At 52.7% G+C, this 24,000-nt stretch overlaps 1 protein-coding gene across 5 annotated transcripts in view; it reads left to right on the top strand.

Annotated features, from left to right (window-relative positions):
- The window catches only part of GPSM1 (G protein signaling modulator 1), a 111,410-nt gene that overhangs the window by 81,871 nt on the left and 5,539 nt on the right, over positions 1 to 24,000 (top strand). For 4 of the 5 annotated variants that reach the window (XM_032708210.1, XM_032708209.1, XM_032708208.1 and 1 more), the window contains 2 exons: positions 4,539 to 4,609; positions 7,482 to 7,661. In XM_032708210.1, the coding sequence (XP_032564101.1) occupies positions 4,539 to 4,609; positions 7,482 to 7,661 (251 nt within the window). Of the gene's footprint in view, positions 1 to 4,538; positions 4,610 to 7,481; positions 7,662 to 19,203; positions 19,545 to 24,000 lie in introns of those variants that run through there. The other variant, XM_032708212.1, reaches the window with a different exon arrangement.

Below are 24,000 nucleotides of genomic sequence, written 5' to 3' on the forward strand. Positions count from 1 at the left end.
GTGCTTCCTGTGGTGCAGCCACCCCGAGGGGTACAGCGTGTTCCTGGCCTGCAAATAGAACTGTCGCTCGATCCGCGGCGGGGGGGCCTCGCTTCCCCTCCAGCCGGGAGGGAGTAGGCAGCTCTCGGAGCTGCTGGAGGGGGGGGGAGCCTTGGAGTTATCAAAGCACATGTCAACTTGATGAGAGCTCCTGGCAGGGCTCCCTGAGTCGCTGCTACACATGTTCTGCTCGATCTTGTCAACTGAAATCTCGGGAGCGCCCGTTGGATATGGAGACTGTCCATGGAGGAGGAAAACTCTGCCTGCACTGTGTGCCCAGCTTTGTCCTACCCCACATTCCTGTGGGATGATCCCATCACCAACCTCTGATAAAGCTTCCTTGTGTTTTCTGTGGCTGCATCTCACTTTGTAGTGAGGTACTGCTGGAGAATTTTTGCCACGTGAGTATCCAGGAGTTGGACTTTGATCCCTGTGGACTCCTCCAGCTCAGGATATTGATATTGTGATTTCTTCTCTAATTGCACCCTGAAAACCGAGGACTTGCCTGTCCTAGTACAGGAATAGAGCTCTTCCTTCTGGAGACCACAGTGATCCTGCCCTCCCAGACAGTGTGGAGCTGGTGGTAGTTCCAAGGATAGGAGAAAAATGGGAGGAAGGTGCTTTGCCTGCTGTGTGCACCATGGCAGTGTTCTGGTTTAGCCTCTCCCTCAGGCACACAGAGTCCATGTAGCTCTACAAGCCCAAGGAGATCAGGAAGGGTTCAGTCCCAAACCCCTGACTGCACGTAGAGGTTCCTGTATCCAGGTCATCACAGGTAGCACAAGGATGTGCAGAGGGGCCATCCCCATCTCTGCAGGTGGGGAAGAAAGATGGATCTAGGTGGGTATCTGGCCTGGATATGTTGGGTTAGTGTCCCAAAGATAGGAGAACATGTAGCATTTGTGAGATGGGAGGATGTGAGGGAAGCCAGGATGTCTCCTGCACACAGGCAAGCACACGAGCGTCACCCTCTGCTCTGTTGCAGTGAACTTCCCCCTCCCTGGAGTCTCTTGCTCCCTTCCAAGGAGGGAGGTGGCTCCTTCATCAGGTTTTCAAATAAAAGAATGTGAAAACCGTTAAACTCACCTCAGGAACCAAATTGCAAAAGCAGAAAGTTAAAAAAAAAATCCCCTTGGTTCCTGGTGATGCTGAGATCATGGGTGGGGGAGGAAGAGATTTTGAAAAAAAATATTTAAAAAAGAAACAACACCCCTGAGCGGTGAAAGGAGCAACATCCAAGGAGCTGCAGGAAAACAGGGCATGAATGCAGCCAGTCAGGAGTGTTGCTCAGCTGATGTTCACAAGAAGGTTTCAGCTTGCTCTGTTAGAGACCTCAGCAAACCTTCGAGACAGAGAGAGCATTTAGAAATGCCCCTGAGGTTTTCCGTTACTCTGCAGCAGCCTTGGTAAACATGCCAATAAATGCTGGAGAGACAGGAAAAAACCTTCCAGAGGAACAGACCTGAGTTTTCAGCTGCTTAGTCCTTCGCATCCACGGCTGCTGGTGATCGGCACTGGGGAGAAAGAGGCAGAGTTCAGCTTCTGCTGAATATTGAGTGGTGCTGCAGGTATTGCTGGGAAAAACAGCTTGGAGGAGGCTGAAAGTTACTCCTGGAGCCACCTGAGGGAATGTCCTGGTTGGAGACAGAAAGTTAACGGGACTCCTGTTGCAGGGTGCTTGTGAGTATGGAAACCTCTCTGCTCTCCTGTGTGGAGTAAAGGGGAGAAACTATCTGTGTTGATCCAGTTCTGGTGGCCCTGAGGGACAGGTACCCTCTTATTCCCTCCTGCTGCTTGTTTTAATGCTGCTCCTCAGCTCACGGTGAGGGGGGATGACGTTCAGCCCCGGCACTAGTTGGGTTTTCTCCTGGAAGAAACAGCCAAGTTGGGTGGCTCTGGAGTTGTTTGTAACTCCAGACTTCTTCTTCTCTTGGCTCAGCTGTGTGTAAACCCCACAGGGTAGAAAAGAGACACCAGCATCCAAACAAGTGAAAAAGACAAGTTGTTCTGCTGGGGGAGTCTCAGCTGACTCTATTAAATTAACAACGGGGAGGGCAGGTCTCAGCTCGGAGATTAATGGCTGCTGGCCAACAGTTCAGAGCTGTTGGAAAGGCACAAAAGCACCTGAGGACGGAGGTGTGTAATTAATGACTCTTTAGACGGCTGGAAATGATGTGTGTTTATCTAATGGGACACACTTTGCTGCTTTCTTGCTTTCCTGGAAGTGGCTGTTAAAAGCTGTGACGCACGTTTGCTCCCAGGGGGCTGGTCTGGCCTCCTGGGCATCGCTCTGAGACCCAAACGTGCCTCTGATCAGGTGTTTGGGGGTGATTTTCATTCCAGACCCACCTTGCTGCTCCACAGGTGAGGCTGTGGGTTGTTCTGAGAGCCATGAGCAGCAACAGCAGTGTCCAGAATGTTGTGGTGTGTAACTGGGAGCCACTGGGAACAACTCATCTCTGCCTTTCCTCTCACTGAGCTCCTGCCTGATCAGCGTGGCAGCAGCCAGAAGCCCTTCACCCATTTGGCAGCTGCCCTGCTGCCTCACAGGGAGCTTTCTTCATGGAAAGGGGTGCTCAGGTGTTGGAAGGGGCTGCCCAGGCAGGTGGTGGAGTCCCCATCCCTGGAGGTGTCCAAGGAATGACTGGGCATGGCACTCAGTGCTCTGGGCTGGGGGACAAGGTGAGGATCAGGCACGGGTTGAACTTGATCTTAGAGGGTTTTTCCAACCTAAACGTTCTGAGCTGCTGCCAGTTGAGCAACTGGCTTTGTACTGGGGAGGAGGGTAAAGTTTGATAGAAATGACACTGCTCATCATTCCGTGTGTTCCTCGCTCTCCTGTGTATTCACATCAATATCTGTTCTGCACCTCCTCGCCAGCCCTGATGTCAGTCCCCCTGAACTCAAAGCCTGGCAATGAGTCACCTCAGAAAGAAACTGGTGCTGATGTGCTTTTTGGAGCAGAGAGGCAGAAACACACAGAAATATTTTGCTGATTTTGAGTCTTTATGGCTGCAAGAAGAAATCACTTCAGGGTGGTGAGGGGCAGAGACATTAACTTCAGGTCGCTTACAGCCAAGCTGTGATGTGTGTGCACGACCCTTGGTGAAGTCCCAGCCAGTCTGAGCTTGTTTCATATCTCATGAAGCTCATGAACTTTCAAAAGCAGTGGTGTCCTTGGAGTTGGTGCAGTTTAGATACAGCTGTGGTGGCATCTGGAGCCCTGGGTGAGCTGGATGTGTGTTCCTGCAGGAATCCCTGCTACCTGGGGGCTTTTTCCGTTTAATCACCACGTTCTGCTCACAGTCAGTCTTGTTTTATGAATTTCGTGCCTCTTCTCTGTTAAGTTTGTCCATGGAGCAGCTCCATGGCACCCTGGGCTCAAACAGGGTCTGTGGGGGCTGCTCTGACAGGCAGTGGTGCTGTTGGTGGTGGTGGTAAGCTGGGGAATGGTCGGGTTTGGTGAGTTTGCTGTTGCAGGAACCACACAAAGCTCCGTGGTTTCCGTTCTCGGGGCTCAGCATGGGGCTGGGTTTCCACTCACATGCATTAATTCCCTCTCCCCCAGGATTTCCCCTGTAGCCTGGAATTTGTCATGGGACCTTGAACGGAGAGCTTTGGCTTCTGCCCTGCATGGTGTTGCTGGTGTGGGATGTCACGTGGGAATCAGCTAAACTGAGCCTTTGGGAAAGACCAGGGAAGGGGGAGCAGGAGAGTGGAAAGGCAGGAGCTTTCCCAGGTGTGGTGAAGGCATCCCAGGGCCATTTTGTAAGGAAACTGGAAGCAGGTTGGAGGGAGTCTGTGGAGGCAAAGAGGTCTGGAAACCAGGAATCAGAGCTGAACTGTGTTTCACCCACTCTGTTGTTGTTGGAATACTATGTTGAAATGAATTTCATGAAATCTCAAATAAATATGAATGCTGCCAAATTTTGATTTCTCTGTCAGGTTCAAGGCAAGGTTTTGCTCCCCTTAAGGTTGGGCCTATGATAGTTAGAAAATATTTGCTCCTTCACTTAATTTTCCAGCTGTTTTGTCTGTAGAGAAAAACTCAAAGTTGAGTCCCAGAAACATTCTTTGAGTTAAAAACATGAAGATAAAGCAGCAAATCCGCAGATGTATTATTAAACTATATTTTTGTTATGATTTTTCTCAATGCCAGTCCCATGACTTTTGTGGTTTAGAGCAGGGTTTGTAACTCCTGAATTCCAGAGGCCCCGTTTGAGATCAGGGTCGTAGTGTGATCTGGGTACTGGTTCAGTCGTGAAGGCCCGAGCTTGTGCTGACTATGCTGGGATAGTGCTTTGAAAAAGACCCAAAACAATAAAGAACCCCCCCCACCCCCATTTGAATCTCAAGACCAGCACAGCTGCAACATCCCATCCCTTTGACTTTGCAGTGAACCAGAGCAGAGGATCTGCCGTGGTTTGAGTTTTCTCTGTGTGACATTGGTGCCGTGGGTGAGTGACACCCCCCTGATGTGAGAGTGCATTGTTTTGCAGGAGCCAGGCCAAAGAGACTCCAAAGGAACAGCATGGACAGCTTAGACCTTCTCAAGTTCCCTTCTGAAAAGGTAAGCAAAGATGTCTGGCCTCAAAGATTAAGTGTCAGTAGGAATCTGTACACAGATTCCGACTGGTTTGTTGACTGGCTTCATTTGCAGGGAAATATGCAATTAGCAGATATCACTGGAGTCAATGGGATTAACCAAAGAGGGTTTCTAGAGAGCTTAGAGGAGAGGAACAGCTGGTCTAACTAAAAAGGCACTTAACACTCAAAGCTGAAAAGCCACTTCTGTGCTTTTTTGAAAAAGCAGCCCTTTATTGGAAGGATAATCGTGAGCGGTTTAGCCCCTGTGGGGGCTGGTGGCAGATCCTGGTGCCTTGTCACCCTGGTGGAGTGACAGAGAGGGCAGATGCAGGAGCTGGAGCGTTGCAGGAGGGTTCTGTTCCAGGGGCTCCAAGGATTGCCTCTGCTCCACTTCGCTGCTGGGAATGTCAGATCCAAGCAGATCAGCGTTCTCTCCGTGTCCCCAGGGCAAGAGCTGTTTCTGCAGCCAGCTGGGAGGCACTGAGCCTTTCTAGCTACAGGGATCATTTAAGTCTCTCAGAAAATCCTGCTCAGGATGCTCTGTCTGCCCAGCAGCAGGCACTGGTGCTGCTGTGGGGCTCAGTTATGCCTGTTCCCAGAGGAGGTGGCCAGGCAGGCAGCCACGCTCTGCCTTTTTGGAATGTCTTTGGCACAAATAATTTACATTCATCCAGTGCTTTCCAGGCACAGCTCTCCTGAGCGTCCCAGAGAGAATTTCCCCTTTACAGAACTGTCACAGAGAGAAAAAGCTCATCCAAGCTGCAGGTGGGTGTAAATGGTCAATGGGAAACAACCTCAGGCTTGAGAAACCATTTGGGAGCCTGAACGTCCCCGTAAGTGCTGGGAACGCCAGACAAAAGCTCCTCCCTGAATTGACTGTCTTTGGGAAATAAATTCCATGTGCCCTGATGTGTTTTTATCAATTCTCTCAGCTACCCCTTGGCCATTTTGGCTCTCACCAGTGTGACTCCATCCCTGGGGTGTCGATGGCAGGGACAGCGATGTCCGATGTCAGGGGACATTGGATCGTGTGTCCTCATCGGAGCAGCACAGCCCAGAGGGCTGCCTGGGGGGCTTTGCTGGTGTGTGACTTGCTGCTGATGCTGTTAAATGCTGTTGGTTTCCCTGCTCTTTGCTGTGAAAGCTGAAACTCATTCAATAGCTCAGGCAGGGTTATGGATTTCAGAGGTTTTATGGGGAGGATGGAGTAAGCAGGAGCTGTGGAGTCAGGTGTGAGTACTCCTGTTCCCCCTGTAGTGGTCCTGTGGGGTGTGTGTGAGTTCACCTCTACTTGAGACAGTGTTTTAGATGCAGTTCCCCTTCCTCTCTGCTGCTGTGCTCGTGGGGAAAGGGGATTACAGTCATAGGAGAGGCTTGTTTGCTTTGAGCTCGCTGTGGTGGGAGTGATAAGATTGTAAGGTGCAAACCAGTGAACTGTGATCTCTGCAGCATCCCCTCAGTATTGTCTCACCTTCTGCCCACCAGCTCTGCCAGAGGCAGCCTTCAAAGTCAGCAGGTCAGGAGCTCCTGTCCAGTGCCTCTGCACAGAGTCATGTGTTGGGGCAGAGTGTGTCTGCCAGGGGATACCCACGTTGGTTCTGAGTGCCCCAGCAGATTGCAGGAATCCTCCTTTCTGCTCATCCTGGTTTTTCCATCCTGTGCCCTCTTCCTTGGTTTGAGCTTCTCTGGCTTTAGTAGCTCCCAACCTTTGGTTCTTGTTTATTCCTCTCTGTACCAGACTAAAATCTCTTTATCACCTGCTGGGTTTCACCCTGAAGGTGCTTACGTGCTGTAATTGAGTCATCTCTTCTGGCTGTCATGCACCAAGCAATCTGAGGGCTCCAACTAAGGCATTGTAAGGCAGTTTCTAGTTCTGAAATATATTCTTGTGGCTGCTTTTCAATCTGTGGACACCAGCCTGGCTGCACTGGTCCCATTAATAGCATCCAGGGAAATGAATTTCTCCTTACTTGTTCTCACTATTCCTGTTTGGAGTCTCTGCCACCTCCATTTCCCCACACATTACCTGGGGGTGATAATCCTGTATTTATGTCTGTGGGAGCACTGAGCACAAGCATTTAAGGGAGCAGAGAGGGCAGGAGTGAGACTGCTCATGGCCCTTCTACTGTACTTACGTTACCCTGCTGTCCCCTCATCCTTCTGGTGCTGTGAGGGTTGGCAAAGAGCTGGATGGGACTCCAACCATCTGTGTTCATCTGCCTTTTAGGGCCCTTACCCAGTGGTTTCCTTCTTGCTGTAGACAGTGGGAGATTGAGGCAGGGAGCCAAATCCTAGAGGTGGAAAATGCTGTGGAGCATCCTTCCCTGGGGCCTGGTTGGGTTATCCATGGCTCAGCATGGGCTGCTGCAGGGCTGGGCACTGGGAATGAGTGGAGATACAGCCAGTGGAGGGACTTGTGCCAAGAGTTTGGTATCCTGGGCAGGATGAGCTTGCCACTCTGTTTAAAGGAGGTTTTTAGGAGTGCAGTTGGCAGGAGTCACTCTTCTGTTTCTGCACCTGTCATCCATCATTCCCTGTGCCCATAAATAAACCAGCCCTGCTCCTACCTGCATACCTGGGGGTTTTAAGAGGATGCTGCCTCTCCCTGTGTGGAGGAGTTGACTCTGGTGTGTTATTTGGGTGATGCTTCCTCTTCACTCATTAAAATCACGCGCTGCAGGGACAGACCAAGTGTCCTGGTTCAGCCCTGCAGGTGGTGAGTGGCACTCCCACCCTCCAAACTGCACAGTCACTTCGTGCTCCCGTGTCTCCTGTTCCGTGGATACGTGCCAGCAGATCTCCATGTGAACCTGAGACAGACAAGTGGTGCAATGGCTGTTTCTTGCTTTCCCAAGGACCAGAATGGGGACAGCCACCATGTGGGAGACCTGAAGATCTCGGGAAAAGAGTTCCTGTCGTTACCTGCGAGGACGAGGAAATACCGGGAACACCAATCCGGTTCGGAGAGGAAGTCCCAGGGACCGAGTGCATCACCCTTGGATGCTGGTGAAGTCCGAGTCCAGGTGTCACAGACGGTAGGAAGATGATTTTTATACATTTTTTTATTTTTTATTTGGGAGTTTCTTCGAGAGAATGTCCTTCATTTCTAACATGGTGCAGGGGTGGCCTTTTGGCTGGAAAACAGAGCCCGTTTGTAGCTCTGCTGTTGGCAATTTGGGAAACTTGGGCAAATCATTTTGCCTCTGAGCCTCAGAATTGCTGACCATTTAACAGAGCAGTGGTACTGACCTCCATCACAAACTGGTTTATGAGAGACTGGTGTTTAATTCTGACATTTGGAACCTTCTCTTGAGGGACAGGAGTTTGGACCTGAGCTTTCCTGGGACTGTCAGAGACGTGATGCCTCGAATTCCAGGAAAACACAGCAGTTTGGACCCCTTGCTTTGTTGAGCTTGATTTATCAGCCTCCTGGGGCTCATGAGGAGTGGGCTTGTTGCCCTCAAGACACAGAGCCCTTCTCAGGTCTTTGATGAGCAGCCAAAAGTGCCGGTTGCCTTTGCCAAGTGTGGGACCATAGGTGTTGTTCCCCCTCATCTCCTGCTCACACCGGTGGTCAGTGTGAAGAGTGGTCTGTTAGAATTCATCAGTCAGTAGGCAGAGATGATAGAAATCATTGTCCGGGAGCTTCTCTTTGGAAGCAGTGTAGGTGGAGCACATTTCCTCAGGGGCAGGAGCTGCCCCAGTGGTGTCAGGGATTTGCAGGTCACTGACCTGTTGGGGAGCTCTGATTCAATCTGTGCTTGTCTCCCAGATGATGATGGGGATCCATGTCCTGAAAAGCTCTCCAGGTGCCTTTTTGATGTCTTCAGCCTGACAACTGAGCTGTTTGTGGGCCGTTACCTTCCGGTTGTGTTGATGTTTGTTGTGACACAGAACAAACACAAATACTGGGGAGGTTTCCTGCAGCTGTGTTGGTTTTGTTCTGGGTCCTGGAGACAGGGATCACACCCACAACCATGGCATGCTTCTGGATCGTGGGAGGGGACTTGGAGATATCTGAACTCTGTGATCTCAAGTGAGGAGCCCCAAGTCCTCAGCTTGTTGCCAGGAGATACAGAGAGTAACAGGGAAGATCAATGATCTCATGGTGCTTGGAAGTATTTAGGCTTTTGCTTTATACTGAGTCTGTAACACACTATCACAGCCCTGATTATGCAGTGATTCCAGATGGAATAAATCCGAGCCAGGAAAGATAGGCCTATTTTTTTCTTGGCATTTAAGAAAAGTGAAATTAAATATTTTCATGCTGGGTCTGAGCTGCAGAGCTTGGGATGAAGCCTGGCTGTGGAGTGGGGATACTTGAAAGTGTTTCTAGCTCCGAGTCCTTTGTTCCAGATCTGTGGATCGTGGGGAGAACATATCCTGCTCTACCTGTGTGCATGGGTGTGTGTACACATCCCTTTTTACCACAGACATTCCTGATTTTCAGTTTTTTGGCCACTGGAGACAGGATCTTTACACTAACTGGGGTTTTCTTTTTAGACTTCCGTGAGCTCATTCTTCATTCCCAACAGTGCTCGTGGAAATGGTCTGATAGGAAAAACATTTCCTACTGCTCACCGGTGCAAACATGATCATTGAGAAGGAAAACAAAGCTCATCTGAGCCAGAAAGGAGACAGCAGCATGGGGGCACACAAGGCAATACAAAGGCAGAAAAAACCCCTACTTCTGCCAGAAATAGCCTTGTATTTTTAACTCAGACATTCAGCCAGAGACCAAACAAAAGCCACGCTCCATCAAGAGCCAGGAAACAGCTTTCCTTAGGAGTGTAGCTGTGGATCCTTAGGCTGTGTCTAAAAGTGGCCCTGTGGGACCTTGCCAAGCACTGGTGACCTCTTGGCAGTGCCTGTGGGGTTTGGTGAATGGCAGTGACAGGGCATCTCTGTGGGACCTTCTGGGGGACACAGTGGGGTCACTGCAGGGGAATTTTGTTGTGTGGGGTGCTCCCAGCCTGGCTCTGTCATGTTTAAAGTCAGTGTTGTCTTGCCAAAAGCAAAGCAACCCGTTGCCTTGTGTCCTGCTGTTGTCCCCTCTGTCAGGAGGTGCTGGTTCTGGGTGGGTTTTTTGAAAAGCTGCAGTTCCCATCCATGGGAACTTTTAATAAATCAAACATAGCAGACCCCTCCCAGATGGGAGAAAAGCTTTTCCAGGTCAGGGAGTTCAGACAAGAATCCCCCCCGATTCCTCACTTTATGAATGCTCAGAGCAAAAATTCTCTTTAATCCGTCAGTAAACAGCGAGTCCTGAATTCGAGGTGAGCTCTGATGGCTGATCTAAGGTGCTTTTATGGGGTGCCACAATCCCTGCTGTCCCACCAGCTCGGGCTGCACGTGTGGTCCTGTGTGCTGCTCTCCCACGGTCCATCTGCAGAGGGGAACCCAGGCTGTGTGCAGGGATTCCCAGGGAAAAAACCTCATCCCAGGACTCCCAGGTGGAGTGATGCAATCTCTGGATAAGTCCTGCTGTCAGCACAGCCACTGACCTCCTTCCCAAGGGGCTTGTGCAGCAGGCAGGTCCCGGGATGGGGAGTTCCTGGAAGAGCAGTGCCTGAGTCAGAGCTCCTGGATTTGCCACCTGTCCCTGCCTTGTGTTTCCCTCCCCCTTCCCCCTCTGTGTGCTGGGGTAACTCTGCCTCCCTGCCAGCCCCGGGGAGGCTACAGGGGCATGATGGTGGCTGCCAAGTTGTTTGAGCTTCGGATGGCAGGAGCTGTGGTGGTTGTTATTAGCATTGGTGATGATGCTGCTAATTACTGAGCTGCTGGGAAACTCCCCGTGGGAGGGGGTGGGACAGGGGAGGGCAGGCAGGGAAAAGTGCAGGGAGGCGAAGTGAGCCGAGGGATGGAGAGGAGCCTGTCCCTCCTGGCAGCTCTGTCGGGCCCTGAGAGAGGGGCTCAGCCTGCTGGCAAAGCCGTGGGGATGCTGGGATGGATAGGAGAAGCCATGGCCCAGGTGCTGCGTAAGGTAGGAGAGCGTGGCAGGTCCCTCCCTGTGCCCCAGACCTTCTGCCACTGCTGTGCTGGTGCTGCACGTGGTGCTGGTGGGGCAGAGAGGGGCTTCCTTACCCCTCCCATGGCCCCATGAAGTGGGGGGAATTTCCCCACTGGGAAGGACCAGCACTGCCTGGGTCTGGGGATGGACACGGGCAGGGCTCTGTCCACCTTTGAGGTCAGGTGTGGAGCTCCCACGGGAATACTCAGGACTGTGAGTGCCTGGTTCTCCACAAAGGTGGGTATGGTCTGGGAGAAGCTGGTAAGGGTGAGACATGTTTGGTCACATTTTTGCTCTGTTGCAGCAGAGCCCTGAGCAGAAGGAGCTACCTTAGAGCTCGGTCCCTGTGCCTGCAGTTGTGGACAGACAGATCCAAGTCCCTCTGAATCCCTCCCTGGGACTCGTGCAGTGCACACCTTCTGAGTTTCCTCTTTTAAAATGAACATCAAAGCAGAGGGTTTGTACTACACGAAGCTCGCAGACATCAAAGGCTCGCTCATGAATTTAACCCCCCTGCTCCGCTGTGGAGAAGGTCATAATGCTCCTGCTTGGGATTGACTTGGTAAGAGATGTGTTTTAGGGGGTTACTAGAAGGTTACTAGAAGGATGGGATTTTTCTAACACTTCAAAAATATCAGAGGTTGTGTCCCTCACCCTCCTCTCTGAGAGAGCAGCTGCTATGGAAGAAGGAGAGGATCCACAGAAGAAAGGGGCTGTGTATTCCATAAAAGACTGCCCGGAGAGGGTCTGGGGACCTGCCTCAATTCTGGGCCTGATGTTTAAGGTCAGCACTTTGAGGTCTTGGGGCTGTCCATGTGCCAGAGCTCCACTTTAATGGGTCAAGGTCCAACAGCTGGAGCAAAAACCATGGGGAGAGGTGAGGATCAAACCCACTCCTCCCCCCTCCTTGGAGATCTGTGCTCTAGAAATGGTCCAGTTCCTCTGGACTCTCCCCTTCCCAGGGAGTGCACCAGCTCAAGGGAACTCTCCAAACCTGTCCCCCACCCTGTCCTCAGCAGAGACCATGTATAGTCAAGAGAAAGAGGAGCTGTGTTTGATTGCAGTGACAACTTGCAGAGATGGATTGCTGATGTATTTAGACACTGAACAATTTTGAAGCTGCATCGCCAGACATTCCCTAGGACTAATGTTTTTATAAGGACTTTTTTATGATTACAGTGAGAAGCAACCATAAAAGAAGGGAAAGTTTTGTAGATCATATGTCCCCACCCCAAAGGCAGGTTGCCAGAGCTCTCTTGATGGTTTTCTGTCTCGTGATTTACTGGGGGATTGTTGGGTTGCAGGATGCTCGTGGTTGACCCTCTACCTGGCCTGCAGGTGTGAGGGTTCAGTGCTGGGCTCAGTGGCTGTGGCAGGGAGGTCCTGCCTGTCCCTGCTCAACCACGTGTTGTCCAGGCAGAGCTCAGATGTCAGGTGTCCCCATCCATCCCCTGTGACTTCCCTGGGCACTGTGGAATGGGCTGGATGGATGCTGGGATGGAAGGATGCATCAGCTTCAGGGGTCTTGTGGCCCCAGAACATCATTTCTCTGGTTGTCTTGTTTGAGAGAAGGTTAAACTGTTGCTTCCTCAAGTCCCTCAGGAGCTGGGACATGGGGTTTGCACCAGGCAGCCTTTGCTGCTCTGTGGTGTTTGTGCATCTTCCCTCTCTTTTAACATCAGGTTGGTCGCTGCTTCATCTCACTGATGTGTGAACTCCCTCAACTCGAGGGCAGTGCAAAGCACACCCTCCTTTGTCCCACAGCCTTGATGTTTGTTTAACTGCAGGGGTATAATTATGCCATTAGTGTTGGTCAGACTTTCTGGTGTAAACGTGCTCCCAGAGCAAGGGGAGTGGAGAGGAAGGGAGAAAGCAGAGCCAGGGAGAGAGGGAAGGCAGCTGCTGCTAAATTTAAGCCTGTTCCTATGACACCTGGAGGCTGCTGTGGTGGTGTCAGTCCTGTTGGAAGTGAGCAGGTAAACACTGAGCCGCGGCTTGTTCCTGGAGTGTTTTATCTTCCTGTTCAGCTTGTGGGACCTTCCAAGGTGCTCCAGGCAGATGCAGACCCAGGAGGGAGGCTGTGCTATTTCCTAGCTGGAGGCAGCATGCTGCACCAGAAAACCTTCTGGAGAGCTCGAGCCTGACGGGTACTGGGAGGCTCTTCCAGGGATTTGGGCTGTCTGGAGAAGCAGCCAGGGATCTGGTTGTCTCTGGAGAGTCATCTGAAATTGTCTGACCTGCCTTTCCTCGAGCCTCTTTGTTAAGCTGTAGGGCCCTTCTTGAGCTGCTGTACCCTGACTCGGGTAGTCTGGTTCCATGGATGCTGCCTGAGCCAACAGAGGTGTAAAAAACACTCTCCCAAATCCAGAGAGGCAGCAGAACCAAAGCTCTCGGGAGTTTTGCTGGGCAGAGCCCTGACGTGCTGTTCCTCACTGGGACTCTGGTGCTGGCATGGGAGACAGGGAAATAAGTGTGGGGACAGAAAACCTCTGCAAAGTGACTGCACAGAGAAGGTGGGGGAGGCAGCTGTGTTTTCTGCCTCTGCTGCATTCGCTGCCTCAGAGGCAAATTATCAGTTTCTTCCTTAAATATTAACAGCTGCCAGGTAATGAATTCCCCCTCTCTGTTTTATAATGGCACTAAAATTGGGATTTGCCTTGGTTTTCTCTGTAATTATCCAATGAGCCTGTGTGAGTGAGAGGGAGGCAGGGCAGAGCTGGGCTCTGCTGCAGGAGTGTCCTGCCCGGGGGACCGAGCCCAGGCACGACCCTTCCCGAGGGCAGCTCCGGGGCTGGGGCTGCACCAGCTGCTGCCTGAGGCTTAGGGCTTTATAGTCCTTCTTCAAGTCCCTTTTTCTCGTGCAGAGGTGGTTTGGGAGGGAGACTAACATGCACAGTTAGAGTCAAAGCCAGAATTACCTGCCAGGCTCCTCAGATTGAGTAGAAATGAGACCCTGTCACCACTTAGGATGCAGCAAACTTCCATGTGCTCCCTGGGACAGGGCTGATGGTGGAAGGGCACATGGCATGGGCTGCAGGGATCAGTATCCTTCCTTCTTGATGAGATGCTTCGGTATTTAAAGTCCCAGAGAAAAATTCCTTATCTCCGGATTTGGGATATTCTTGTTGCTTGCACACCCTCCTTCTGCATTTCCCCACTCCTCCTGTCCCTTGTTTTCCCTCCTCCCAGACTGAGGTCAGGCTGTGAATCAAAGCCACGCTGTGTGGAAGGGAGATAGGAGGCAGGATTTAGACAAGCCTGTGCCTGTGCATCAACCATACACAGAGAGAAGAACACACTGGCTGTGCCATGTGCCGGGTGGTGGCCAAGCCCTTGGCTCTGCAGAGGTTACACCAAGGACCCCCAAGGTCCTTGGATGCTTCTCAGATCCCTTGGGATGAGGATCAGGGGAATGTAGGAAAGCACATATTCCATCCATAACTGATCAGAGCTAGAAAACTGTAAGAAAGAGCCACTTACCACAGGAATCTGCTCTAGAGAAGAGATAAAACCCGAGCTGGTTGTCCAAGGACCCCCAGCAGACCTTTGTTGGGGGTTATGACTGAGTGTCTGCCACTTGCTGGTCCAGTGGTCTGGGCTGGAGGTGACTCACCAAGCTACCAAAATCCATTTTTCTTGCCTCGACTCATTGAAAACTGAGTTTTCAGTTATTGGCACTTTAAAGCCATAATTGAGGTCTGCTCTCCTCCTTGCACAACCTTTTCTCCCGGCAAACTGTCAGCCATCAAGTGGAATGAGACAGTAAAAGAGATGTTACGCTCACCATTTCCTAGAAACTGTCGCTTTAAAGAGAACAGCACTAAAAAAAAAAGGGATGAATTGAAGCCAGACCCAGAGCAATAAAGCTCCAAGTGTTTGATTTCTCTCAAAACCTGGAACGTTTCATTCATTTCTCGGGTCTCTGCTGTACCTGGGGCACTTTGTGTGTTCACAGTTCCAGCCTCTGGCATTTGTTAAACTGCACATGCCAGAAGAGCTTAAAGAAAAATCATAGTCCAGGTTCTCTTTGGATGTAAATCCCTGGAGCTGGGATGACACCAGATGACACAGAGGCCTCTGGTGACTGGGGGTTGTGTTTGCTTTTCTTCCTCAGCTGTCCCTGAGCTCCCAGCCTTGGCTGGTGGGATCTGGTGTGTTAAGGGAGCACCTGATGGATCCACGGGGATCTCTGTGCTGGGAAGGGATCGTGGTCTGGCTGTGCTTGCTGAGCTGTGCTCTGCTATTGCTTGGTGGGTCTGCTTGGCGTTGAATCTTTTCTGTACTGAGAACTTGTGTTTTTCTTTATCTAAATTATATTTAAAAAGCAGGAAATGCACCCTAATATTATGTATTTTGGGTTTCATTTAAGGACAGATCTGTGGCAGTGCAGGAGCTGTAGGACCAGCCCAGTTTTGTCTGTGCCTTATCTTGGATAGTGGCTGTTTCCAGCTGCTGGGGCAGAGCTGGAGGCTTCCCCGGAGGACGCAAACACAGCACAGCCTTGGGGCAAGTTTGGGGTTTGTCTGTTTGTCCTGGGGTTTGTCCCCCCCAGCTTCGGGGAGGCCAAATCACCCCCCGTGAGCTGCCACCAGGGCATCCTGCCCAGAGGCCACCCCACTGCCTTCATTGGCACCAGGCAACTCCATCCCAGAGTTCTTTTGTGGTCAGGGAGGGGAGTTCAAGGAGCCAGTGATGGGCAGTGACCTCCTCAGGTGATGGGTTGTTCCTTAACCCACTGCTTAACTGAGGCTCTCTGGAAGCTGGCCGAGGGTCCTCCATGGTTGCAGGAGTCAGGAGCAGGATGTGAATCCATAAATCAAAGGAGCCTGAAACAAGGAGGGTTCAAACACCGTTTCTTGGAGCTCTCATGATAAAACCCGCCGTGGAAGCAGGAAGGTTCCCTCTGCCCCTGTCTGAGTGTGAAGGAAGCTCTGGGGCTGTCAGGGTTAGAGGTGCAGGCAGACAATTCCCAGCTGGACAGGGGGTGTCCCTGTTTTTGGCAGTGGCTGCTGGGCAGGGAACAGCCTGTGTCAGGGTTAATGTGGCCATCACGAGCCCCTGCTCACACCTCACCTTCAGCCTGTGTCCACGTTCCCATTAGCAGTGCTATTTTTGAGCCTCCCAAGGCAATTAACACCAATTAATCTAAAAAAGCCCAAATAATGTTTTTTTCAGAGCCCCTGGCTCTTTCCTGTTCTTGCAGCCCCAGCCCTGGCAGAACTGAGCCCAGGGAAGGGCTCTGTGTGCAGGGACTGCTGGGGAAGCTTCCTGGGGAGATGTGCAATTAGAGCAGGGCCCCAATCCATCCCTTAGATCCAACTTTTCCAACCTGGATCGTGCTGCCTGTGCCCACAGGGAGAGTTCCAGTTCCCTGCAGTGCTTATTGTGCTGGAGGAGAGGGGGAACCACCTTCTGCAGTGGTGTAGCCCTGACCTGAGAGCCAGCAGAGAATGGGAGCACTGAATGTGCCTGGGGGCAGGAGGTGCAGCTCCCAAGGGATGTGCAGGAAAGTCCCAGGAGCACTTTTCTACCTGTATCTAAAGCCATTTGCATCCCAGTATTCTCTGAGCACTGTCATGTGGAGCAAACCCCAAACAGGGTGTAGTTTCATACTGCCCTTTACAGCAGCAGGTACCAGATGCTTTTGGCCGATAGGAGAAGCTGCTCCTGCCTTTGCATGTGATTTTTGTCTTACCTGTTTAAACTCTTCTGAGCAGGGCTGTGTCTCACCATCCCTGTGATGGCAAACCCACAGGTACCAGCCCCAGGAACCCTCCCTGCCCCAGCAGGGCCAGGATTTCATGTTCTGTGGGGTGCCTTGCACAACAAAGCCTTGATCTCGAACGCGGCCTTCAGGCATTACCGGAGTGTGAGTAAATAATAATTAAGATCTGGGCGTTTGCTGCAGTGAGGGGTGTTTATGTGCAGGCTGGATGTGTTATGGGGTGCTGATGTAGATGGGTGTGCACAGATCCACCACCAGCTTCACCATCACCACCACCCCTGGTGAAGGTGCTGCGTCTGTTCAGCTCCTTCTTAAAACATCGATGCGCTGAGAGCAAGTAGGTGTCTAAATAAAAGTCTGCTTCAGGAAAGCAGCACAATGCTGGCAATCCAGAGACAAGTAGGCCTTTTTGCAGAGCGTTTTCAAAGCAAATTGTCAGGAGCTTCCAGTTTGAGATGCAGGGAGAGCAGTGGCTGGGGGGAGGAGGGCACCTCTGCTGCTGGAGCGTTGGATCATCTCCATCTCCAAAGAGGAACGTGCCCTTTGCTGGCAGGGACCTCACCTGCCTCCCCATCACCTCCTGCTGCTCCACAGGGCTGGGACTGGGGAGGTGCTGGCCTGGTGGATAGAGTAGGTGACTGGGAGTTGAGCTCCATATATTAACCTTGGCCTCTGTGCTAATTAATCAAGAATATGGGTTACATCCTTTAAAGCAATGGAGTTATTTCGGTTTAGCAAATTACTGCTGCTCAGCTGAGACTCCACAGCCGAGCGTGGTCCTATTTCCATCCCCTTCCAACTGCAAAGTAAATCACTGCAACTACTTGTAGCTAAAACACTGTTTTTCTGCTTTGGTGTGTGTTGGTGTGCACAGCCAGGTACCATAGCCCTGGGTGAGGGGGAGCATCGGATACACTCCAAAAACTTACTGCTTGTTGGCAATCACTTATAACCTGAGTTGTTTTAAGCAAGTAGTTCAGGTTCACTCCCAGTTTTGGTGTTTAAGGGATGCTTCAGGTTTTTGCTGGGTCAGATTGACCTCTGTATCCCTCATCTTCTTCCACAGACTGGAGAGAGTGACCTGGAGTTATGGTGCTTCTGCCTTGTCTCCTGAGTCAGTAAAACAAGCTTCAGGTGCTAAGTCCAGCCTGGTGTGTTTCTATTAAATGGTGACAGGGAAACCCAGCCTGGTGTGGTAAATGCTGTCAAAACCCATGTGGAAAAGTCATTACATTAACTAGAGAGACTGTTTGAATGCACATATTGCCTCCCAAAGAGAAGCCAGAAGTAATTTCCATGCCGTGGGCACACTGGTCTCATCAGTGAGGGCTGGGCTGACCTGTGGTTCCAGGACGGGTTATTGTGTAGCTGAGGAAAAAAGGGTAAATCCAATATTAACGTGGTTGTTGCACAGAATGGCCAAATCTGGTTACAGTGGCAGGAGCTTGCAGACAGTTGGATCAGCACTGTGAGCACCAGAGGTGTCAGTAACACTTCAGCCAGACACCCACGAGGCACAACACGCTCCCTCCCAAAAGGAGATCAGAAATTACATTGTCACCTGCTGTTGAGCTACAGGCGTGGATTGAAGCCCTGTGTGGCAGCAGGGCCTGGTCCCAACAGGTCAGCACTTACTGTGTTACGGAAGGAGGGAGCGTGGGTGAGTTATTTTGATTTTGTTTGGAACAATAAAACCCAAGTTATTTGAAATCTTAACAACAGAACCAGCTTTTAGCACCGGCGTTTATAGGGATGAGTGGGCGAGTTGTTTAAAGGGAAAAAAAAATAAATCTTTGAAAACAGTCCAAGTGAGGGTGATAATTTCATGCTACAAGGGAAGCGTGTGCACGTCCTGGGTTTGGGCAGGGTGTGTATGGTCTGTGCCAGGGGCTGGGGCAGGGCACACGTGTGCCCAGGGCACAGTCCCTGGCTCAGAGCTGGGACCTGACAGTGCAGGGGGTGTCTCTGCAGATCACAGACATCTCACTCCCCTTTCCTCCATCCTCAACCCAGAGGGGAAATGTCATTTCCTCTTGTTGTTCCAAGCACCGACCTCGTGTGTGTGTGGGCTCTGCCCCTGGGTTGTTACCCATCTTCTGCAGGAGTCCTGGTCTCAGGTCCCACACAGTTTCCATCTTTCTAATTACTGTGTGACTCCTGGAGATAAATGTACTGGTGTGGAAAAGCATGGGCTGTTCCCCAAAGCTGCATTTGTTAAGGCTAAAGAAATCTACTACTTTGGCAGTGAAACATGAGAATGAAGTGTAAGAGGACAGTGTAGACAGAGAGCTGGGAGTGCCACCCGGGCTCTGTCCCCATTTTGCCCCTTTGGAAAGCTGCTTCTCCTCCCAGTGCCTCATTTCACTGCCAGAAATCCCCATTTCACAAATGTGAGGTAAGAACAGCTCTTGGGCTGCTGCGTGGCATTTCCATCTTTCCCTGTTTAAAAACCCTGTTGCAATTAGAAATTTCCCTCTGTTGAGCGGTGGTACATTTAAATCGGGAGGTGCTTATGGCTGAGCAGCTCCAGCTCTTGCAATAAGACAAAAAAGAAAAAAAAAATCGCACATCTAATAATATGAGGAGCAGGAGGACTATCAGGAGCTAAAAATGGTCCTTCAGTATTTTGGTGCTTTAAATCCAGGCGATAATATTGTGTCTGTGTGTGTGCACAGAGCATTTGCTGCCGCGGTGCCTGTGCCTGTGGAGCCGAGTGTGTTTGCAGATGTAGTTTAGGAGAATCGATCCCAATCTATTTTTAAGGTAAAGTGAGTGTGGCGGGTGGGAGGTGAGGAGGTGGAAGGAAAGCTAAATATTCACGTAGCTCCACTGTGTGTTTAAGAGCATCATCTTAATAACACGAGGAGGGATCGTGGCAGCGAGGTGAGGGAGAGAGGAGCCTTCTCTGGAGCCCACCCCCCCCTCCCCTCCGTGCCAGGGCACCGGAGTGGCTCTGGGAGGAGCAGGGCTGTCGCTTTAAGCCTCATCTCGCACCCAGCGGGTCACTGGAGCTGGCGACGTTCTTCACATGGCTCCGCGCTCCGCATAAACCCGCGCTCCCGGAGCGGGGCTGGGAGAGCTCCCGGCGCTGCCGGAGCATCGCTGCCGCTGCCCTGCGAGGGGAGGTCGTTCCTGCCCGTGGACATGTGAAAGCTGGAGCCTGGGGAAGAGCTGGCTGCTGAGGTCAGTGAGCAAAACTCGGGTTTTGTTTGTGTTTCCTTCTTTCTGTGAAATGAGAGGCTGGGTCGGGAGGAGGAGGAGGTAGATACAGAGACACAGAGGAGAGATAGAGAGGCCGGGATGTGCCTGTGTGTGCTCGGGGGTTTAAAAGTTTTCAGGTAGCTTCAGCGTGAACTTTTTATTATTAATATTTTTGCAACTTTATTACTGATATTTTGGCAACTTGACGGGCTGCAGGCAGTGCTCAGGCTCTCCGGGCGTGCTGTGTCTCACTGCAGAGAGTGCTGAGGGTGGGTGGTGATTCCTGAGCCCGGGGAGGGGGACAACGGAGTGTCTGGCACCAGCCCTGCCCTCAGGGGGAGCCTGGCAGCAGAGCCGAAGGATTGGCATGGAAAGGGAAGTGGTGTCCTCAGCAAGGACCAGGTGAGTTTTCCAGCTCTGCTGACTCTGGAGATGACGGGGCTCGTCAAGGAGTGGAGGCTCCAGCCGAGGTGCTGCTGGCCAGGCACTGGGAGAGCCCCTGAGAGATGGTGCTCCAGGCATTTCAGCTCCCAGGGAAACAGGCTGTGGCTTTCAGGCAGGGATTTCCTTCCACTCCTCTCCTGCAGCCCCTACTTGCCATTCGGGAGCTCTCTGCAAACCTCCCCCTTGCTGCCCTTCCCCAGGTGAGGTGGGGAGGTTCAGAGCCTGGATGGGTTGGGGTTGTGCAGCCCCCACAGTGGGGTCTCCAGGGTGAGGTGTTGGGGTGATACAGGATAAAGAAAAGCCACGTGCAGGGGACTGACAGGCAGCAGGGCAGCCCTGGAGAAGGTGCCCTGGCACTGGGGGTCACCAGCACCACCAGCCCCGCTCCTGCCTGGGGGTTTTGAGGTCGGCTGCCTTGGAAAGAGCAGAGGTGAGGAGTGATGGTGCATCTGGTTCACAGAGGGAGAGACAGATAAGGCATGGCACAGAGACGTGGATGTGTGGGAATGAATATCTGCCAGGCCCTGGGCACATAATGCTACCAGAACAAGGGGCACGGTTTTCCAAGGATTGTCCACTGGGGAGAACTTGGCCCTGGGGACCAGTCACTGGATCCTGCCCCAGCTCTGCCACTGCATCTCTGCAGGACGAGGGCAGGTCACATCTCCAGGTTGTCTCCTTGAAATAAGGTGGAATTGTGGTGGACACATAAATACCAAGGCAGAGTGTTCTGAGGGGGTGGCAGTGAAAACAGCTGCGTTACCCCTGAACCCGCTGCCATCCTCACTCATCCCTGACCCGGCCACTGACCAGATGCCTTCGAGCAGCAGCTCCTGAGGTGGATCCACTGTGCCAGATCCACTGGGATCTGTTGGCTGCTGGGCAGCAGGTCCTGCCTGCAGGTCCCCTCGGAGCGCTGGGCAGAGCAGCCCTTGAGCCTGACGGCTCCTTCCTGCATCAGGGCAGGTCTGCAAGAAGCTGAGCCTGGAGGACAGGAGGGGAACCAAAGGCAGGTCAGTGCCCTGGGGACACCAGCTGTGGGAGGAGAAGCTGATGTGACTGAGGGACAATGTTTGGCCCCTTTGGGTGGCTCATGAGAGCGTCGGCAGTTTGGTTTGGTGGGAGAAGCTCCTTTTGAAGGGGATGTTTCCCCCATGGAATCACTGGTGGATGTGCCATGACTTGGCCAGCACAGAAAGATCTGGTGGTGTTTGGGGGTCTCTGGAGCCCTGTCCCAGAGCAGCCTGGGAGTGATTCAGGCAGGCTTTGGTGGGGCTGAGCAGCAAATGTGGGAAGAGCTGCATCCCAAGCTGCTGTGGGGGCAGCAGGAAGCTCTGGGAGAAGCCGCCACCTCCGGAGCGTTGGGTTGAGGGTACCTGTGACAGCAGATGTTAATGCCCCCCCATACCCTGGGGGGTATGGGCTGCTGAGGGGCCAAAGAGAGACTGGGGACAGGGTGCTGATCCCGGGATGTGGCTTGGGAATGTGTCAGAGAAAGGCTCTCATGGGTGGGCAGCGGCTCCAAGGGTGGGAGCCCTGCGAGGCATCTGTGGGCTGTGACTTCAGGTGTTGGGAGCTGGGAAGTGGTTTAGTTCCTGCAATTAGGTCTTCTGCCTTTGTTTAATGGCTTTCCAAGTGAAAATAGCTGAGGGGGTTTAGGCACAGGAGTTGGTTTGACTTTTTTGGCTTTCCTGGGATCACTTCAGCCTTGGCTTCACCTGCACATCCAGAGTGTCCGGACTGAGGCATTTCCCCAAGAGATTCTTCTCTGTGTCTTGGGCAGAGCTGGGCAGCCCAGGACCTTATTTGGTGTGAGTTTATCAGAGAGGAAACAGGGTGGGTTTGTGCTCCTCCACAGGGGAGTGACCTGCAGGGACTCCCAAGCCCTCCTGGAGAGCCAGTGGTCCCATCCTGCAGGGAGAGGGGGGAGTGGCAGCAGGATCTGCTCCTCACTGCCTCTCCAACATCTCAGCTGTGGTTTGCACATCCTGAATCCACCCAGGCAGGTTAAACAGCCTGTTCATCCACCAGCAAGGGAATGTATGCAAAAGCCTGGATGCCTTCCAGGAGAGAGAGTGTGTCAGGAGGGAGAGTCCTGCTCCCAGGCTGTCCCGAGCCAGGTTGCTCAGCTCTATGATGAGCTGGCAGTGTCCAGGTGGGAATACCACTCTCAGAAAATGGGAACAAAGCTCTAGCCCCCATGAATGGGACCTCCACCTGCCTGGGACAGAGCTGTCACTGTCTTCCCGAGGTCAGGGAGCAGAGGCTCCACACTTGTCCTTGTCCCCTCATGGGGAGAGGTGTGTGTGTGCCGAGGGTGAGTGTGTTTGCAGCCAGATCTGCCCCTGGGTGAGCTCTGCTGTGCCAGCAGCCCCTGGGCTGTGGGTGCCAGCAAAAGCCCCAGGTCCCTCTGTCCCGTGCAGACAGAGTTGGTTTTAATTTTGTGACAGCATCTGGCTGACCACAGGAAGGTGACAGTTGGCAGAATTTGGGCAGTTGCAGTGCTGGAAGCAGAGGATGTCCCAGCCAGGGACACGAGCTATGGGGTGAGTCTTGGGGCTGGAAACCAAAGGTGGTGCCCAGGAAGCATTTAGGGACCTGGGCCCGTGGTGCCTGGTGTGTGTGTCTGTCCTATGGCTGTTGTTCAGCCCCATGTGGGGATGCCCTGGATGTGCCAAGCCCCGGGCGAGCACAGATGGTGAGCCCCGGGGTGTGATCACACTTCCATCTGCCCTCACAGCTCCTGCCTCGGGGCTTGGAGCAGGCTGGGAGGGAAGGAGCCAAGCACTCCCTGCCTTGTCACATTTGGGCATTTTAATTAGAGAGGTGCAGGCCTGGGGCAGGGGTTGGCTGGGGCAGTGCTGGAGGGAGCCTGGTGTCCTCAGGTGCTGCCCTGCGGCTCCCAAGGTCCAGTCCTGGCTGGCACAGCACGTGTGAGCCCCAGTCATGGCCCAGGGGCACCGACCTCCTGCCCCTTGGGTGCCACCATACCAGGAGGTACCCGGGCACACAGCCAGCCCCATCCCACACTTCCATGCACTGGCTGTTCTTCCTGCTGATTCAGAGCATCCTTTCCTCTCCCAGACGTGTTGTGAGCAGGGATCCCAACACCCCAAATCTCAGGGTCTCTGGCAGGACGTGCCCCAGGGCAACCTGGTCTCTGTGGGGGGAAGCCCTGAGCTGGGGGCTCTGGCCACACACTGTCAGGCTGCTCCTGCAAGGGGAACTTGTCCTGTGGATCCAGGACTGCTCTGATTTACTCCGTGTGGTTGTGGGGAAGCTGGAGGGAGGCTCGGTGTGAATGAGCCGCTTCCTCCTCTAGCCTGAAATTTGGGTCACACAGCCCAACACAGCAGAGCTGTGAGAGATGTAGTTCACCCTCGGTTCAAGCTTTGATTTCCAAGGTGCAACTGTTGGTGGTTCAGAGGATGGATCCATGAACAGATTGGCACGTGGAGGGAGGTGAGAGGGGTTTTTCCCCTCCCCGATCAGCTCCCACATTGCTAATGTTCCTCTCTGGCCCGCTGCTAATTTTGACGCTGCCCTAAATAGAAGCTGAGAGCATCTCATCTGCTTCGCTTGGCATACAGGAAAATTGTTTTCCTTCATTTACCGAATCCAACTTGTGGCTTTAACCCTGTCAGCACAAGTCTCTCCCCGTTGCAGAGCTCCCATGAAGGGCTTTGCCTGCCCCTGCCCCAGGGAAGAGCTCTGCTGGGAACGGCACCGCGTGTGGTGGGATTGGGAAGGCTCCCAGGCTGCCCAGAGTGGCCACAAGCAGAGCTGGGAGAGGGACTTTGCTTCATCAGCAGCCAAGGGGATCCCTTCTCCACTGGAAAGTCTGGCACTCGGGGCTGGCTCTCCCTGTGCCCTCGCCATCTCTCTGGCACAATGCGCTGCCCCCCAGGAGGGATCCGGTGCTCCTGCCCAGACTCTGTGCTGGAAAATAGCACAGACAGACACAGTTGTAGGACGTTTTGGTTGGTTTCTGTTG

The sequence above is a fragment of the Chiroxiphia lanceolata genome, chromosome 21, assembly GCF_009829145.1.
Source record: "Chiroxiphia lanceolata isolate bChiLan1 chromosome 21, bChiLan1.pri, whole genome shotgun sequence".
In the NCBI taxonomy this organism is placed as follows: Eukaryota; Metazoa; Chordata; class Aves; order Passeriformes; family Pipridae; genus Chiroxiphia; species Chiroxiphia lanceolata.